Source organism: Doryrhamphus excisus, linkage group LG18 (assembly GCF_037039965.1).
Source record: "Doryrhamphus excisus strain RoL-2023G ecotype Guam linkage group LG18, RoL_Dexc_Guam_v1.1, whole genome shotgun sequence".
Classification (NCBI taxonomy): Eukaryota; Metazoa; Chordata; class Actinopteri; order Syngnathiformes; family Syngnathidae; genus Doryrhamphus; species Doryrhamphus excisus.
The window spans coordinates 3,352,339-3,372,162 of NC_136374.1; the positions used below are offsets into that span (position 1 = coordinate 3,352,339).

A 19,824-nucleotide genomic window follows, 5' to 3' on the forward strand; every position below is an offset into this window, starting at 1 on the left:
GAAAGTTTAATGTTAGTGCGGCCCGCGCAAGTTTGATATGGATGCTGTATGGTATCACGTACCCAGAAAAAATTATTACGTTTGATTAATGTTCATGTTAAAGGTTAAATAACTGTTAATAGTTACCCTCCCTATCCGTGTGGAAGTGGTAAGTTTTTGGCTATTTAAGTTTACAAGAAATAACTTGAAGGCTACCGTTTAGGTCGCTAGCTCTCTAGTTTGCGAGTTAGCATGTGTCTCAAGACCCTGCAGTTGCGCAATATGTTGTAAATAAAAAGAGTATAAATGTGACTATAGTCGTGTTTTGTCATGTCTACAGGGCTCTAATAATGCTTTGTTCATTTTAATCTGAAAAAAAATAATTTGTCTATCCACCAACTATATGTGGTTTCTTAAGTTTTTATTATTTGCTGTTTTATTATTATTATATTTATTTATTTATTACTGATTGATTGATTTTCTTTATTCTTGATTTGTTTATTTATTTTTCATCTTATTTTGTGTAGAAAAATTAAAAGTAAGATATTTGAGAACAGTGGAATGTTTTATCAGAGCTTTTCTTGTAGAAAATTGGAACCAAAGCGAAGTTTTTTACATTTTTTTGTTTTTAATAAATGCGTTTTTTTGGGGTTTTTTTTGGAAAACCTGATGCGGCCCAGTCTCACCCAGACCCAAGCTCCAGTGGCTCCCAAGTAAATTGAGTTTGAGACCCCTGTGATAGGTACTGTATGCTCTCGGTTTTACGGGGAGCTTCACAGAACCATCTTATTGAAAACCTAGAACAGGATCCAGTATTTGAGGAGATACCAGTATGGCTTCGATGCTATGAAAGTGATATCAAAATTGCACCCTGGTAAACACATTTTGGTAGTGATGTGCGATACCACTGAAAAATCGATATTAGAGCTGGTATTGTAAGTATCGATCTGCACATTTCTTCTTTTTAACCCAAGGACAGCATTGCAGTGTCAAAGGGGCACTCTTTGAAATGCCCATTTAGAGTTAGACCCTTCCGGTTCCGCAGTACCGTATTGCTTTGTTACTTCTACTGTACTGAACATGTACTACAGACTAACCTGAGTGCTTTCTTTTTCTTTTTTTCCTCGGCTTTCTCCTTCTGAGCCAAAGTTAAAGACTCAGCCTCAGCCAAATTATCAACGGCAATGGCCAGGAAGACATTTAAAAGAATGACTGAGCGACTTTGCAGTCAAAGGACATAGCACGGTAATTTGCATTATTGCATTATTTTTGCAAGGTAAGCACAAAAAAAAAATAAATACAACTTCAAGGATACAATTTCCACAGACAAACAGGATGATGAAGTAGATGCTAACGAGTATTCCAGGCATGCTGGGGCCTCCGTGTGCCATGATGCCGTCATACATAACAGCATTCCAGTCCTCGCCTGTCAGGATCTGAAACACAATGTAGGTGTGAGGGTCACATGACACCATTCATAATAACCTCTATGGGACATTACAATATCTATGTAAGACCTGTTCAAACAGGCTTCAAACTTTGTTTGAGAATCGTTTAATTTTAATGCAACGAATCAGTACAATATCAAATATGACACTTGAACTCCTGATCAAAATTTTAAGACCAGTTGAAAAATTGCAAGAGTTTACATTTTGCATTGTTGGATCTAAAGGAGCTTTGAAATGCAAAAGAAAGAAATAGAAGTGAAACAAATTGTTGTGAGTAAGGAATTTATGGTGAAAAAGCATTCAAAGCGTTCGGGTCGTGTAGGGGCGTCAAACGGCACAAAAACACAAACACAAAATTTTGGGTTCAATGTCATTTTCTGTTTGGTATTCATACTTTTCCTTCAATGGAACAATGGAGGTTCGGGTCGTGTAGGGGCGTCAAATGGCACAAAACACAAAAATGTTGATTCAATGTCGTTTTCTGTTTGGTATTCATACTGTCATGATGTCTGGATGTGCTTTTTCCGTCAATGGAAAAATTGAGGTTCGGGTCGTGTAGGGGCGTCAAACGGCACAAAAACACAAACACAAAAATTTGGATTCAATGTCATTTTCTGTTTGGTATTCATACTGTCATGATGTCTGGATGTGCTTTTTCCGTCAATGGAACAATGGAGATTTGGGTCGTGTAGGGGCGTCAAACAGCACAAAAACCCAAACACAAAAATATGGATTCAATGTCGTTTTCTGTTTGGTATTCTTACTGTCATGATGTCTGGATGTGCTTTTTCCTTCAATGGAACAATAGAGGTTCGGGTCGTGTAGGGGCGTCAAACGGCACAAAAAACACAAACACAAAAATTTGGATTCAATGTCATTTTCTGTTTGGTATTCATACTGTCATGATCTCTGGATGTGCTTTTTCCTTCAATGGAACAATGGAGGTTCGGGTCGTGTAGGGGCGTCAAACGGCACAAAACACAAAAATGTGGATTCAGTGTCATTTTCTGTTTGGTATTCATACTGTCATGATGTCTGGATGTGCTTTTTCCTTCAATGGAACAATGGAGGTTCGGGTCGTGTAGGGGCGTCAAACGGCACAAAAACACAAACACAAAAATGTGGATTCAATGTCATTTTCTGTTTGGTATTCATACTGTCATGATGTCTGGATGTGCTTTTTCCCTAAATGGAACAATGGAGGTTCGGGTCGTGTAGGGGCGTCAAACGGCACAAAACACAAAAATGTGGATTCAATGTCATTTTCTGTTTGGTATTCATACTGGCATGATGTCTGGATGTGCTTTTTCCCTAAATGGAACAATGGAGGTTCGGGTCGTGTAGGGGCGTCAAACGGCACAAAAACGCAAAAATGTGGATTCAATATCGTTTTCTGTTGGTATTCATACTGTCATGATGTCTGGATGTGCTTTTTCCTTCAATGGAACAATGGAGGTTCGGGTCGTGTAGGGGCGTCAAACGGCACAAAAAACACAAACATAAAAATTTGGATTCAATGTCATTTTCTGTTTGGTATTCATACTGTCATGATGTCTGGATGTGCTTTTTCCCTCGTGTAGGGGCGTCAAACGGCACAAAACACAAAAATGTGGATTCAATGTCATTTTCTGTTTGGTATTCATACTGTCATGATGTCTGGATGTGCGTTTTCCTTCAATGGAACAATGGAGATTCGGGTCGTGTAGGGGCGTCAAACGGCACAAAAAACACAAACACAAAAATTTGGATTCAATGTCATTTTCTGTTTGGTATTCATACTGTCATGATGTCTGGATGTGCTTTTTCCTTCAATAAAATGACGGAGGTACGGGTCGTGTAGGGGCGTCAAACGGCAGGTAAATTCTTCAACTGGTCTTCAAATTTTGATCACAAGTGTATATAATCCATACCATTTTGTGCACATTGCAAAACAGAAATGGTAGCTTTTTCTATCAAATTTGATGAGAAAATGTACCTGGAAAATGGTGATCAGGGCCTGAGGGAAGCTATCAAAAGTGCTGCGGGGTTTCGGCTGGTTGGGAAAGTTGAACTTTCCTCCAAAAACTTGCATCCCCAGCAGGGAGAATATGACAATAAAGAGAAAGAGGAGTAGCAGCAAACAGGCGATGGAGCGGACCGAGTTTAAGAGGGAAGCCACCAGATTACTCAGAGACGTCCAGTATCTGAAGCACACAAGAGTTTAACAGTTAACAATTTGATCGCTAATGTGGGCAGCAATGAATTCTAACAATAATTACATTTGCTCAACGGGAGGATTTAATACCCGAGTAAACATTTCAGTCCATTTCTATGCTAGGACCAAAGCACGGTAAAAAAATGCAATGTTATATGCTATTACTACATGGTTACAACATGGATATAAAACCATAAATCGGGGTCTCAAACACGTGGCCCGCAGGGCACTAGTTTGAGGCCCCCGCCTTGATATGAAAGTTTAATGTTAGTGTGGCCCGCGTAAGTTTGATATGGATGCTGTATGGTATCATGTACCCAGAAAAAATTATTACGTTTGATTCATGTTCATGTTAAAGGTTAAATAACTGTTAATAGTTATCCTCCCTATCCGTGTGGAAGTGGTAACTTTTTGGCTATTTAAGTTGAAAGGAAATAACTTGAAGGCTACCGTTTAGGTGGCTAGCTCTCTAGTTTGCGTGTTAGCATGTGTCTCAAGACCCTGCAGTTGCGCAATATGTTGTAAATAAAAAGAGTATAAATGTGACTATAGTCGTGTTTTGTCATGTCTACAGGGCTCTAATAATGCTTTGTTCATTTTAATCTGAAAAAAAATAATTTGTCTACCCACCAACTATATGTGCTTTCTTAAGTTTTTATTATTTGCCGTTTTATTATTATTATTATATTTATTTATTACTGATTGATTGATTTTCTTTATTCTTGATCTTATTCTGTGTAGAAAAATAAAAATTAAGATATTTGAGAACAGTGGAATGTTTTATCAGAGCTTTTATTGTAGAAAATCGGAACCAAAGCAAAGTTTATTCATTTTTCTGTTTTTAATAAATGCGTTTTTTTTTGTTTTTTTTGGAAAACCTGATGCGGCCCAGTCTCACCCAGACCCTAGCTCCAGTGGCCCCCAGGTAAATTGAGTTTGAGACCCCTGTTGTAAAGTGTGCTTACTGTGCTCTATATGTGCCTATGTTGCCAAGGTTTTTTGCCCGTCCCACACAGTACTCCCCCATATATGAGTTTTTTTTTCTCTTACCCCCCTTTTTATAGCCCAGTCATCCTGTTCTGTCTATTGTATTGTTCGGGTATGGACGGGTGACTGCACAATTCTGCTTGCAACTCTCGATAAGTGACAAGAAAAGGCCATTCTGAACTCCACACAAAAAGGTCTTGAAAGAACCTTTTTTCTGTGAAGCAGAATTTCCAATCAGTCATCAATTTCCACTCCACTCAAAATCTATCAGATCTTTCCGATCTTGGCGATGTGAGAAGTGCAGTGATATTTTTTTTTGCAGTATTTACCTGGTGACTTTGAGCAAGCGTAAGAGCCGAATGCATCGCAGCACCGAGATCCCCATGACTGACATGATATTCATTTGCACGAGGATGAGCTCCATGATGCCGGTGGACACCACAAAGCAGTCAAAGCGATTGAAGAGCGACATGAAGTACGAAGACAAGCCCAGCGCGTACATCTTCATGAACATCTCCAGAGAAAACATGGCGAGCAGCAGATTATTGGCGTTGTCTGTTGCAAGTTCCAAGTCATGTCCAAAGATGAAAAAAACGACAAGACAAAAAGTTAGATATTCAATTAGATGTTGTAATGCTGCAGTCAACTGAATGCACGCTGTGATCTCACCTTGCCAGTTCGAGAGCCTTTGCGACTGCTTGTGATGTTCCGTTGCAATGGCAAGCGTATTGAAGAAGACGAGCATAATCACCCACCAGTAGAAAAGTTTCGACTTCACATACACACGACATTTACGGCGGAGCCAGCGGTTCCACTTGCGAGCCACTTTACTGTGCAAAACAAATCATATCAATTGATTATGTACTTCACTGTCAGCAGAAGAGGTGGGGGGGTAGGGGTGCAAATGTTACTACTTACTAGTAATAAATTATCAACTGCATTGTGTCCATTTTACCAGCACTCCCTGCCTCTGATCCGCCGTTTTCAGTGGCGAGCAGACCTACATAAAACGAAAAATGTACATTCAATATTGTGTCTACCCAACTAAAATGTTTACAAACAAACAAAGTGTGCCTGGTTGATTACTATATTATCTATATTTTTTGTAATCAATGAGTAAATATACTTTGTAAAATGTTGATCTTCATTGATCCCAAAATGAGATCCGTTACACACACTTTTCTGTAATTGCAATATTTATTAAAGTATTTAACCTGGAAAGTTACTACAGTATATTATATACTCGGGTCCCACCCTCGCAGGGGTGGGACCGCTCCCTTATGTGTATCGGTGGTGTGGCTTTGTGTCTGCTCAAACTGGTTCCATGCCTCTGATCCGCCATTTTCAGTGGCGAGCAGACCTACATAAAACGAAAAATGTACATTCAATATTGTGTCTACCCAACTAAAATTTTTACAAACAAACAAAGTGTGCCTGGTTGATTACTATATTATCTATATTTTTTGTAATCAATGAGTAAATATACTTTGTAAAATGTTGATCTTCATTGATCCCAAAATGAGATCCGTTACACACACTTTTCTGTAATTGCAATATTTATTGAAGTATTTAACCTGGAAAGTTACTACAGTATATTATATACTCGGGTCCCACCCTCGCAGGGGTGGGACCGCTCCCTTATGTGTATCGGTGGTGTGGCTTTGTGTCTGCTCAAACTGGTTCCATGCCTCTGATCCGCCATTTTAGTGGCGAGCAGACCTACATAAAACGAAAAATGTACATTCAATATTGTGTCTACCCAACTAAAATTTTTACAAACAAACAAAGTGTGCCTGGTTGATTATTATATTATCTATATTTTTTGTAATCAATGAGTAAATATACTTTGTAAAATGTTGATCTTCATTGATCCCAAAATGAGATCCGTTACACACACTTTTCTGTAATTGCAATATTTATTGAAGTGTTTAACCTGGAAAGTTACTACAGTATATTATATACTCGGGTCCCACCCTCACAGGGGTGGGACCGCTCCCTTATGTGTATCGGTGGTGTGGCTTTGTGTCTGCTCAAACTGGTTCCATGCTTCTGATCCGCAATTTTTGGTGGCGAGCAGACCTACATAAAACGAAAAATGTACATTCAATATTGTGTCTACCCAACTAAAATTTTTACAAACAAACAAAGTGTGCCTGGTTGATTACTATATTATCTATATTTTTTGTAATCAATGAGTAAATATACTTTGTAAAATGTTGATCTTCATTGATCCCAAAATGAGATCCGTTACACACACTTTTCTGTAATTGCAATATTTATTAAAGTATTTAACCTGGAAAGTTACTACAGTATATTATATACTCGGGTCCCACCCTCACAGGGGTGGGACCGCTCCCTTATGTGTATCGGTGGTGTGGCTTTGTGTCTGCTCAAACTGGTTCCATGCTTCTGATCCGCAATTTTTGGTGGCGAGCAGACCTACATAAAACGAAAAATGTACATTCAATATTGTGTCTATACAAATAAAATTTTTACAAACAAACAAAGTGTGCCTGGTTGATTACTATATTATCTATATTTTTTGTAATCAATGATTAAATATACTTTGTAAAATGTTGATCTTCATTGATCCCAAAATGAGATCCGTTACACACACTTTTCTGTAATTGCAATATTTATTAAAGTATTTAACCTGGAAAGTTACTACAGTATATTATATACTCGGGTCCCACCCTCGCAGGGGTGGGACCGCTCCCTTATGTGTATCGGTGGTGTGGCTTTGTGTCTGCTCAAACTGGTTCCATGCCTCTGATCCGCCATTTTCAGTGGCGAGCAGACCTACATAAAACGAAAAATGTACATTCAATATTGTGTCTACCCAACTAAAATTTTTACAAACAAACAAAGCGTGCCTGGTTGATTACTATATTATCTATATTTTTTGTAATCAATGAGTAAATATACTTTGTAAAATGTTGATCTTCATTGATCCCAAAATGAGATCCGTTACACACACTTTTCTGTAATTGCAATATTTATTGAAGTATTTAACCTGGAAAGTTACTACAGTATATTATATACTCGGGTCCCACCCTCACAGGGGTGGGACCGCTCCCTTATGTGTATCGGTGGTGTGGCTTTGTGTCTGCTCAAACTGGTTCCATGCTTCTGATCCGCAATTTTTGGTGGCGAGCAGACCTACATAAAACGAAAAATGTACATTCAATATTGTGTCTACCCAACTAAAATGTTTACAAACAAACAAAGTGTGCTTGGTTGATTACTATATTATCTATATTTTTTGTAATCAATGAGTAAATATACTTTGTAAAATGTTGATCTTCATTGATCCCAAAATGAGATCCGTTACACACACTTTTCTGTAATGGAAATATTTATTGAAGTATTTAACCTGGAAAGTTACTACTATTACTACTATTATATACTCGGGTCCCACCCTTGCAGGGGTGGGACCGCTCCCTTATGTGTATCGGTGGTGTGGCTTTGTGTCTGCTCAAACTGGTTCCATGCCTCTGATCCGCCATTTTCAGTGGCGAGCAGACCTACATAAAACGAAAAATGTACATTCAATATTGTGTCTACCCCACTAAAATTTTTACAAACAAACAAAGTGTGCCTGGTTGATTACTATATTATCTATATTTTTTGTAATCAATGAGTAAATATACTTTGTAAAATGTTGATCTTCATTGATCCCAAAATGAGATCCGTTACACACACTTTTCTGTAATTGCAATATTTATTGAAGTATTTAACCTGGAAAGTTACTACAGTATATTATATACTGGGGTCCCACCCTCGCAGGGGTGGGACCGCTCCCTTATGTGTATCGGTGGTGTGGCTTTGTGTCTGCTCAAACTGGTTCCATGCTTCTGATCCGCAATTTTTGGTGGCGAGCAGACCTACATAAAACGAAAAATGTACATTCAATATTGTGTCTATCCAAATAAAATTTTTACAAACAAACAAAGTGTGCCTGGTTGATTACTATATTATCTATATTTTTTGTAATCAATGAGTAAATATACTTTGTAAAATGTTGATCTTCATTGATCCCAAAATGAGATCCGTTACACACACTTTTCTGTAATTGCAATATTTATTGAAGTATTTAACCTGGAAAGTTACTACAGTATATTATATACTCGGGTCCCACCCTCGCAGGGGTGGGACCGCTCCCTTATGTGTATCGGTGGTGTAGCTTTGTGTCTGCTTAAACTGGGTTTGTGTGTCTTCTAAGTCACATTTCCTGGCGCTTCCGAGGACTTCCACGCAGCTGCCGAGCTCGTTTTTTTTCCAGATTACTTAAACAAAATAAACACAATCGGACACAAATAAATTGTTACTTACATCTTACTCTTCTAACGCTTCAACACGACAAAATAATGTTGGAAAGGCATCTTTTTTTTTTCTGTATTTTTTTCTTTCAGCAACTCCAACTGCTTCTGCCTGATTCTGGTCTGTTTAAGTTTCAGTTATCTTATTTATTTATTACTGTTTATTATTATTTATTAAGTTTATTCATTTTTCTGTTTTTAATAAATGTGTGTTTTTTTTTTTTTGGAAAACCTGATGCGGCCCACCCTCGCCCAGACCCTAGCTCCAGTGGCCCCCAGGTAAATTGAGTTTGAGACCCCTGTTCTACAGTGCTCCTATTGTTTCATTCTAACCGGCTCGAACAGTCGTTCTTTGTGTCTTACCTTGTCCTTCCTGGTCGTTATCCATGATTTCAGCCTGAGTAATCCACTCCATGTATCCCTTCAGGTCCTCATCAAGCTGCTGGGTCTCCCTCAGCTTCTGAAACTCTCCCCGAGACTTGGCCTTCTCTCGCTCTTTGGTGAACTCCCTAGCAGGAATGAAGTTCAGGTAAATTCAAAGAATACACATGAACCAAAAAGAATGGGTTTAGGTCTTAGTGACTTCCTACCCACTAAGTACACCCAGAACCAAGTTGAGCACGAAGTACGAACCGACCAGGATGAGTGTTGTGAAAAAGATCCAAGGCCATTCCATCCCGATAGCATCATTTACCTGTTTATTAAAAACCAAAAGACCGAAAGAACGACTTAGATATGACGACTAAGTGACGACTTTTCAATGCATTACCCAGTAGAGAACATCAGTCCATCCCTGTGTGGTGATACACTGGTACACCGTCAGCATGGAAAATCCCAGGTTGTCAAAGTGAGTGATGCCGTGATTTGGACCGGGCCAACCAGCTCGACATTCTGTGCCATTGATAGTGCAGCGACGGCCATTTCCTGCTTGCGCACATGGAGCAGGCTTCTCATTCTCCACTGTAGCGATGATGTCTGAATATGGGGAAATGGACTGGTTGATTGTAGGTCAGGGGTCTCAAACATGCGGCCCGCGGGCCAAATGTGGTCCGCAGGACACTAGTTTGAGGCCCCCGCCTTGATATGAAAGTTTAATGTTAGTGCGGCCCGCGCAAGTTTGATATGGATGCTGTATGGCAGGGGTCTCAAACACGCGGCCTGCGGGCCAAATGTGGGCTGCAGGACACTAGTTTGAGGCCCCCGCCTTGATATGAAAGTTTAATGTTACTGCAGCCCGCGCAAGTTTGATATGGATGCTGTATGGCAGGGGTCTCAAACACGTGGCCCGTAGGCCAAATGTGGCCCGCAGGACACTAGTTTCAGGCCCCCGCCTTGATATGAAAGTTTAATGTTAGTGCGGCCCGCGCAAGTTTGATATGGATGCTGTATGGCAGGGGTCTCAAACACGCGGCCTGCGGGCCAAATGTGGGCTGCAGGACACTAGTTTGAGGCCCCCGCCTTGATATGAAAGTTTAATGTTACTGCAGCCCGCGCAAGTTTGATATGGATGCTGTATGGCAGGGGTCTCAAACACGCGGCCCGCGGGCCAAATGTGGGCCGCAGGACACTAGTTTGAGGCCCCCGCCTTGATATGAAAGTTTAATGTTAGTGCGGCCCGCGCAAGTTTGATATGGATGCTGTATGGCAGGGGTCTCAAACACGCGGCCTGCGGGCAAAATGTGGGCTGCAGGACACTAGTTTGAGGCCCCCGCCTTGATATGAAAGTTTAATGTTACTGCAGCCCGCGCAAGTTTGATATGGATGCTGTATGGCAGGGGTCTCAAACACGTGGCCCGTAGGCCAAATGTGGCCCGCAGGACACTAGTTTCAGGCCCCCGCCTTGATATGAAAGTTTAATGTTAGTGCGGCCCGCGCAAGTTTGATATGGATGCTGTATGGCAGGGGTCTCAAACACGCGGCCTGCGGGCCAAATGTGGGCTGCAGGACACTAGTTTGAGGCCCCCGCCTTGATATGAAAGTTTAATGTTACTGCAGCCCGCGCAAGTTTGATATGGATGCTGTATGGCAGGGGTCTCAAACACGCGGCCCGCGGGCCAAATGTGGGCCGCAGGACACTAGTTTGAGGCCCCCGCCTTGATATGAAAGTTTAATGTTAGTGCGGCCCGCGCAAGTTTGATATGGATGCTGTATGGCAGGGGTCTCAAACACGCGGCCTGCGGGCAAAATGTGGGCTGCAGGACACTAGTTTGAGGCCCCCGCCTTGATATGAAAGTTTAATGTTACTGCAGCCCGCGCAAGTTTGATATGGATGCTGTATGGCAGGGGTCTCAAACACGCGGCCCATGGGCCAAATGTGGCCCGCAGGACACTAGTTTGAGGCCCCCGCCTTGATATGAAAGTTTAATGTTAGTGCGGCCCGCGCAAGTTTGATATGGATGCTGTATGGCAGGGGTCTCAAACACGCGGCCCGTAGGCCAAATGTGGCCCGCAGGACACTAGTTTCAGGCCCCCGCCTTGATATGAAAGTTTAATGTTAGTGCGACCCGCGCAAGTTTGATATGGATGCTGTATGGCAGGGGTCTCAAACACGCGGCCCGCGGGCCAAATGTGGTAAATTGAGTTTGAGACCCCTGTTGTAGGTCATTACACGATGTGGACGAGCTTTTTCTCGGTAACTTACAGGTTTTTTTTCAATCTTTTTGAAAGCAAAACTGTTATACAGAATACACAAAATCTAGTGTACTTACCAGAGCCTTTGTAGTAGCAGGTTTTATGCATTTTGCACTTGAAGAGCTCAAGTCCCATAATAGAGTAGATGGTAACCATGAAAAAGACGAGCAGGGCGATGTGAAACAAGGGAAGCATTGACTTTAGGATGGAGTTCATCACCACTTGCAGGCCTGAGGAGGAAAACCATGATTTTTGTGAAGACCACATTTGGATCTTAAGGAGGTTTCTAAGTAGAAACTGCAATAAACCGCTTACTCTAAATGTTTATGTCTCACATTCGGAACCACCTTAAGATCAAACAGTGCAAAATTCTTGCAATTTTTCCAATGGTCTTTCTGACCAGGAGTAGTCCTCTCTTGTCATGATGTTTGTTTGTTTTTTTTCAAGTAAAACTATGCTTGTTAAAATACCTTTACAGACCTCTCTGTGTAGATTACTTGTGCGCCATAAAAGTTGAAAAAAAGAGATATAACCTCCTCTCCTCCCCCTCCCTATTTGCAGAAATAGTACAAGTCATGTTAAATGTTCAGTTGTCCATTCATTTGTCGTTATAAAAGCTATAATTATTGGCAATAAAATGTGTTTTGTGTTAACATTGGTGTGTCTGGAACAGATTAATTGAATTTTCAATATTTCCTATCAGAAAACTTACCTTGCTTAGAGTCTGAATATGGGGAAATGGACTGGTTGATTGTAGGTCAGGGGTCTCAAACATGCGGCCCGCGGGCCAAATGTGGTCCGCAGGACACTAGTTTGAGGCCCCCGCCTTGATATGAAAGTTTAATGTTAGTGCGGCCCGCGCAAGTTTGATATGGATGCTGTATGGCAGGGGTCTCAAACACGCGGCCTGCGGGCCAAATGTGGGCTGCAGGACACTAGTTTGAGGCCCCCGCCTTGATATGAAAGTTTAATGTTACTGCAGCCCGCGCAAGTTTGATATGGATGCTGTATGGCAGGGGTCTCAAACACGTGGCCCGTAGGCCAAATGTGGCCCGCAGGACACTAGTTTCAGGCCCCCGCCTTGATATGAAAGTTTAATGTTAGTGCGGCCCGCGCAAGTTTGATATGGATGCTGTATGGCAGGGGTATCATGTACCCAGAAAAAATTATTACGTTTGATTCATGTTCATGTTAAAGGTGAAATAACTGTTAATAGCTATCCTCCCTATCCGTGTGGAAGTGGTAAGTTTTTGGCTTTTTAAGTTTAAAGGAAATAACTTGGAGGCTACCGTTTAGGTCGCTAGCTCTCTAGTTTGCGAGTTGGCATGTGTCTCAAGACCCTGCAGTTGCGCAATATGTTGTAAATAAAAAGAGTATAAATGTGACTATAGTCGTGTTTTGTCATGTCTACAGGGCTCTAATAATGCTTTGTTCATTTTAATCTGAAAAAAATCATTTGTCTACCCACCAACTATATGTGGTTTCTTAAGTTTTTATTGTTTGCCGTTTTATTATTATTATTAGATTTATTTATTTATTACTGATTGATTGATTTTCTTTATTCTTGATTTGTTTATTTATTTTTCATCTTATTTTGTGTAGAAAAATAAAAAGTAAGATATTTGAGAACAGTGGAATGTTTTATCAGAGCTTTTATTGTAGAAAATCGGAACCAAAGCAAAGTTTATTCATTTTTATGTTTTTAATAAATGCGTTTTTTTTGTAAAACCTGATGCGGCCCAGTCTCACCCAGACCCTAGCTCCAGTGGCCCCCAAGTAAATTGAGTTTGAGACCCCTGCTGTATGTGCACCCAAAACTGATGATACGTTAAGGTTGGCTATATACATAATCCTCCATGTTGTTCATTCAGCAGAGCAGATGGAGGTTGTGAGATCTTGACTGCGATGTAAGCCGATGGATTATCGTGATTGCGACATGTTCAGACACTAAAGATACAATCGTATGGAAATCTGAAAAAAAGTGTTTTCTTACTGGGTACTCCAGATACCAGCCTCAGCGGTCGAAGAACTCTGAAAGCCCTCAGAGCTTTCATATCAAAACCGCCACCCTTTTCTCCAACTGCAGCCTCCACCCCACTGATGTGATTAATAGCATCCACGACCACAGTGAACAGTCTGAAATTAAGTCACAAAATCAAAGCTACATTACAATTACGTTGGAAAATGAGCTTCATCACACAAAAACAACATTTGTGAACTCTCATTCAGAACATTGTGTTACCGTACAAACTAACAAAGCAGTCAACTTACCCAACTGATACACACACAAAGTCTAAAATATTCCAGCAGTTTCTTAAATATGCATCTGCATGAAAAAGGAATCCGTAGGCAATTATCTTCAGAAAACATTCCACTGAGAAGATGATGAGAAAAAGGTACTCCAGGCTTTCCTGCAAGACAGTAACAAGAATTTTGTTAAAAACGACAAAATGAATATTTCGAAATTAGTCATCTGGGACCCAAACAACAATGAATGAAGTCAGTCAAGTCCTTAAAGGGACCTACTATGCTCAATTTTGACCACTTTGTATTGACTTGACTCCTGTAGAGCAGCTACACACAATAACCCACTTAGAAAGCTTTCTAGAACTTCCGGATTCTGCACCTGTTTCTGCAGTTTTCATGGATTCCCCACCTCCAAATCATCCCCCGGCACTCTTCCAGGTACGCCCCCATAAGTGCTGTGATTCGTCACATTTCCAAGCGCTTCTGAGGACTTCCACACAGCTGCCGAGCTCGTTTTTACTTACCGATTACTTAAACAAAATAAACACAGTCGGACGCAAATAAATTGTTACTTCTAACGCTTCAACACGACAAAATAATGTCGGAAAGGCTTTTTTTTTTCTTTCAGCAACTCCAACTACTTCTGCCTGATTGTGGTGTGTTTAAGTGTCAGTTAGCTTTCCATCACACCCAAGTAAAGTTGCGGTAGAAAATGAATGAATGATTGAGCTTCAAGGTTGTGCAGGGGTGTCAAAGGCAAGCTGGCTATGTGGAGATGTTGCAGGGGGCATCCCTGATAACTTTCAAGTGATCTTCAAGTTTTGATCAGGACTTGCCTCCACAGTTTTTTTTCAAAATGTTTCATCGATTTGGACATTTCCCCACCATCAATGCTCTTGCTCTACAACAGTGATTTTCAAGCACTGTGCCGCGGCGCACTAGTGTACCTTGAGAAACCGTCAGGTGTGCCGTGAGGAATTATCCAATATCACTTTTTATAATTAACATTTATTAATCATCATTTGCAAATATTATGTCAATATCCATGAATATATGGACCCAAATATTACGATTGCATTTGGTATATTTGCTTAAAATGGAAAGAATTGAACAGGGATGGAATATTCCTTTAACCCAGGGGTCTCAAACACGCGGCCCGCGGGCCAAATGTGGCCCGCAGGACACTAGTTTGAGGCCCCCGCCTTGATATGAAAGTTGCCCGCGCAAGTTTGATATGGATGCTGTATGGTATCATGTACCCAGAAAAAATTATTACGTTTGATTCATGTTCATGTTAAAGGTTAAATAACTGTTAATAGTTATCCTCCCTATCCGTGTGGAAGTGGTAAGTTTTTGGCTATTTAAGTTGAAAGGAAATAACTTGAAGGCTACCGTTTAGGTCGCTAGCTCTCTAGTTTGCGAGTTAGCATGTGTCTCAAGACCCTGCAGTTGCGCAATATGTTGTAAATAAAAAGAGTATAAATGTGACTATAGTCGTGTTTTGTCATGTCTACAGGGCTCTAATAATGCTTTGTTCATTTTAATATGAAAAAAATAATTTGTCTACCCACCAACTATATGTGGTTTCTTAACTTTTTATTATTTGCCGTTTTATTATTATTATATTTATTTATTTATTACTGATTGATTGATTTTCTTTATTCTTGATTTGTTTATTTTTCATCTTATTTTGTGTAGAAAAATAAAAAGTAAGATATTTGAGAACAGTGGAATGTTTTATCAGAGCTTTTCTTGTAGAAAATTGGAACCAAGGCAAAGTTTTTAAAAATTTTTTGGTTTTAATAAATGCGTTTTTTTTGTTTTTTTTTGGAAAACCTGATGCGGCCCAGTCTCATCCAGACTCAAGTTCTGTGAAACGGACGGATGTCCTCAGGATTATGAGTTTTGGACTATTTTAGTACAGATCTTGATTAAATATATGGTATTTTTAAGTTGGTAACTTCAGCTTGAATACTAAAATAATCAATAAAATATATCCCAAAGAACCCCGCCTCTCGCCCGAAGACAGCTGGGATAGGCTCCAGCACCCCCGCGACCCTCGTGAGGAAAAAGCGGTAGAAAATGAATGAATGAATGAATATAGCCCAAAGAAGTGAAATGCCGCCTTGTGATGCAATAGTAACCACTAATAGTAACCACTAATAGTAACCACTAATAGTAACCACTAATAGTAACCACTTTGTATCATGTGTAACCTACATGTCTGTTCTACATTCACACAGCATTGGAATGTTTTTTATGGCCTCTCCCGTTCCATTAAAGGCATGCACCAATGCGCTTTTACGCCGCTAGCATGACACCGGTCTATTTTCAAGACATAACACCGACTGACTGATCCCGATGCCCTTCACAGGGATAAAGCGGTCATATGAACCCATCAGTATCCGTGCACATTTAAAAAGAAGTCAATTGACACTATTATAATCTATAAAAAAAACTCCTTCTCAAAATCTTATACATGATTTTAATAATATAATATTGGCTTCACATTTGTTAATTTGTTGCTATATTATATGATATTACAAGATTGCATGAATGCTTTGTTTAGCAATGAGACTGCGAGCACGGAGCAAGCCCCCCCCAAAATATCTCAGCATAGAATTCTGCTTACTAATAAGAATTAACCCAACACTCGTTCAGGTGATTGAGTGACATGCAAAGATTTTCCTTTTTGTTACTTCAAATCAAATCAACTTTATGTGTCGAGCACTTTTCCTGCAAAGACATGCAACACAACAGACATGCGACTCTGGACTGGTGGCCAGCCAATCACAGGGCACATATAGACAAACAACCATTCACACTCACATTCATACCTATGGACAATTTGGAGTGGCCAATTAACCTAGCATGTTTTTGGACTGTGGGAGGAAACCGGAGTACCCGGAGAAAACCCACGCATGCACGGGGAGAACATGCAAACTCCACACAGAGATGGCCGAGGGTGGGGAAAGACAAAATAAGAAGCCAAAAAGTTACCACTTCCACACAAAATAGGAGGAGAACTCATTCATTCATTCATTTTTTACCGCTTTTCCTGACAAGGGTCGCAGGGGGTGCTGGAGCCTATCCCAGCTGTCTTCAGGTGAGAGGCGGGGTACACCCTGGACTGGTGGCCAGCCAATCACAGGGCACATATAGACAAACAACCATTCACACTCGCATTCATACCTATGGACAATTTGGAGTTTTTGGAATTGAACCCTGGTCTCCTAGCTGTGAGGTCTGCGCGCTAACCACTCGACCACCGTGCCGCCCGTGTCTTTAATCTTTTTTTAAAAATATCAACAGTCTCCGTAGTCCTGAGGCTCTCCGGTAGGCTGTTCCACCGGTGGGGGCCATAGTGGCTAAATGCTGCCTCACCGTGGGTTTTTGTTCTGGGTTTTGGTATCGTTAAAAGGCCAGTGCTGGAGGACCGCAGGGTCCGCAGGGGTTGATATGGTAAAAACAGATCAGATAAATAAGAAGGTGCAAGGCCATTAAAAACCAGTAAGAGAATCTTAAAATGTTAAAACTCCAAAAATGTAAACAAGGTTTTTATGTCCATGCAGTAACAAACACATTCATGATAACATTGTAGTATTTTGCCATATTTTGTTCATTTTAAGTATTCTTCCTGGGCGTATTTATTAAACCTACGCATGTCATAGCACTATGCATGAGTGTGTGATGAAGCTGGGCTAGCCGACTAGTAGCTAGATGGTGAGGGTTCACTACACTAGAAATGTAGTTCTTTGGTGTATCAATGTTAATAACAATAATAATAACAACGTTGCGGTAGATTGGTTAAAATAAAATACAGGTCACATTATGGTGCAAGGGCGTTAAGACATTTAAAAACCAGTAAGAGAATCTTAAAATATACTTAGAGGATTCGCACCACCACCACCGATAAGATGCTCAATACGAGTCAGGCCATTGACATTGCAGTTGATGTCACCTGATATTAGAATATTGGCCAATCTGGCACATCTCAGAGGTGAGGGAACGTTTCAACAAAGCAATTGTCTGCTCAATGTCACCAAGCCCAGCACTGGGCCTTCAGTCCATCTACTGGAAGAGTCGGAGGAAGGAGCTAGCTAGGAAGTACTATATCCTATTCTCGGGTCCCACAAATGTAACAGTTAAAATTAAAATTAAAATTAAAATTAAAATTAAAATTAAAATTAAAATTAAAATTAAAATTAAAATTAAAATTAAAATTAAAATTAAAATTAAAATTAAAATTAAAATTAAAATTAAAATTAAAATTAAAATTAAAATTAAATTATATTAGGAAAGCAGGAAGTGAACAAATGTAACAGTTACTGATTATAAAAGTACCAGATGGAAGGGTAGGAATTAATAAGCTTTGCTTCTTCCTACTCCTTTTGGACATGTGGAACTGGGAACTGATTATGGGATGCACTCAATTGTAATCTGATGCATGTTCAAATGAAATACAACCATTACCATTACCAAAATGGACCTCATTTTATAAAAAACACAAGGAACATTCAATATTGGTGAGGTCAACTGCCCAAAAGTCTTGCAAAATATAATTGCGATTAACATTAGAAATAAAGGTTTGCAAAAAAAACACCAACTAAGCAAAATGATGCTAAATACAAGGATGAAGAGTCTTGAACCAGTCATGATGTGCTATATATATCACTATATTGACACTTACTATGGTACCCATTATGTCATTGGATGCTCATATCACCTTGTACTTTGGTACGAGGTACATTATTAAAAAAAAAAAACTTAATCTGTATTATGGAAAGCAGGAAGTGAACAAATGTAACAGTTAGTGATTGTAAAAGTACCAGATGGAGGGGTAGGATTTAATAAGCTTTGCTTCTTCCTACTCCTTTTGGACATGTGGAACTGTGAACTGATTATTATTATGGGATGCATTCAATTGTAATCTGATGCATGTTCAAATGAAATAAAACCATTACCATTATCTCATCTTATATCTTAGCAGTCTATTTTTAGCTGTTTTTATAGCTTTAGAATGCACAGAAAAGAGAAGGACATATGTAATCATGTATGAATTAATGATGGGCAACCTCCCCCAATACAATACAATTCAGGCTATAAGTGCAAAGAAGCATGCTGACGCACCAGATTGCTGTTGGTGTTGTTGCTGTCTTCCTCAGGCATGGGTAAGTACACAGCCAGGGCCACGCAGTTGGCAAAAATGGCCAGAAGGATAATGATTTCAAAAGGTCTGAGAGTCACTTATAGGAAAATGCCAACAGTAATAATACATTAAAGATAACAGTCCTAAATCTACAGAGAGGAATTAAAGCTAAACGAGCCCAAATGATGGACACAAAATATTCCAGTGTTATTTTTCCAGTACCAATAATGACATCAATGGCTTCTGCAGTTGTACTTATCACATTTGATGCCATCCTAGCTGTCGCACCCATCCATCTCTCAGTGAGGATACTTCCACTCCACGATACTGATGCAAGCCCTACGGAAGGGGTTCCTCAGGGTCAAAAAGAGAAGAGAACGTGCAGGCCTCGGATTGCCTCCAGTGGCCATCAACTTCTTCAGCTTCTCTTTTTGTTTTCTCTTCAAAGTTTCTTCATCCATGATGAAGGATGATAAAGGGAGGCCGCTACTGTCCGCCATCGCGACTTCAATTGAGTGTTTACTTTAAATGAAAACAGATATTCCACACTATTGCTCTTCTTGTAACTCTGGGGAATAGCTGCCCCCTCGACGTGTAGAGGACTGCTTTGGTGAACAGCTGCTTGGTTAAGAGAATAAATATAGACAATGAGCTGGCAGCATGAGGTGACATGACATTTGTACAGATATAGTCTGGGGGGGCGGCACGGTGGTCGTGTGGCTAGCGCACAGACCTCACAGCTAGGAGACCCGAGTTCAATTCCACCCTCGGCTATCTCTGTGTGGATTTGCATGTTCTCCCCGTGCATGCGTGGGTTTTCTCCGGGTACTCCGGTTTCCTCCCACATTCCAAAAACATGCTAGGTTAATT

General features: G+C 40.3%; 1 protein-coding gene across 1 annotated transcript in view; it reads right to left on the reverse strand.

The window, feature by feature from the left end:
* LOC131105927 (dihydropyridine-sensitive L-type skeletal muscle calcium channel subunit alpha-1-like) overlaps positions 1-19,588 on the reverse strand; it is a 53,285-nt gene extending 33,697 nt beyond the window's left edge. Inside the window, exons 1-14 of the mRNA XM_058054444.2 lie at positions 19,267-19,588; positions 18,936-19,041; positions 13,830-13,969; positions 13,552-13,694; positions 11,636-11,788; positions 9,697-9,902; positions 9,518-9,621; positions 9,291-9,436; positions 5,527-5,608; positions 5,278-5,438; positions 4,938-5,163; positions 3,403-3,610; positions 1,295-1,415; positions 1,077-1,191 (exon numbers count right to left, since the gene is read on the reverse strand). Coding sequence (XP_057910427.2) covers positions 1,077-1,191; positions 1,295-1,415; positions 3,403-3,610; positions 4,938-5,163; positions 5,278-5,438; positions 5,527-5,608; positions 9,291-9,436; positions 9,518-9,621; positions 9,697-9,902; positions 11,636-11,788; positions 13,552-13,694; positions 13,830-13,969; positions 18,936-19,041; positions 19,267-19,454 — 2,099 coding nt within the window. The 5' untranslated portion in view covers positions 19,455-19,588. The remainder of the gene's footprint in view (positions 1-1,076; positions 1,192-1,294; positions 1,416-3,402; positions 3,611-4,937; positions 5,164-5,277; positions 5,439-5,526; positions 5,609-9,290; positions 9,437-9,517; positions 9,622-9,696; positions 9,903-11,635; positions 11,789-13,551; positions 13,695-13,829; positions 13,970-18,935; positions 19,042-19,266) is intronic.
* Positions 19,589-19,824: the final 236 nt, after the last annotated feature.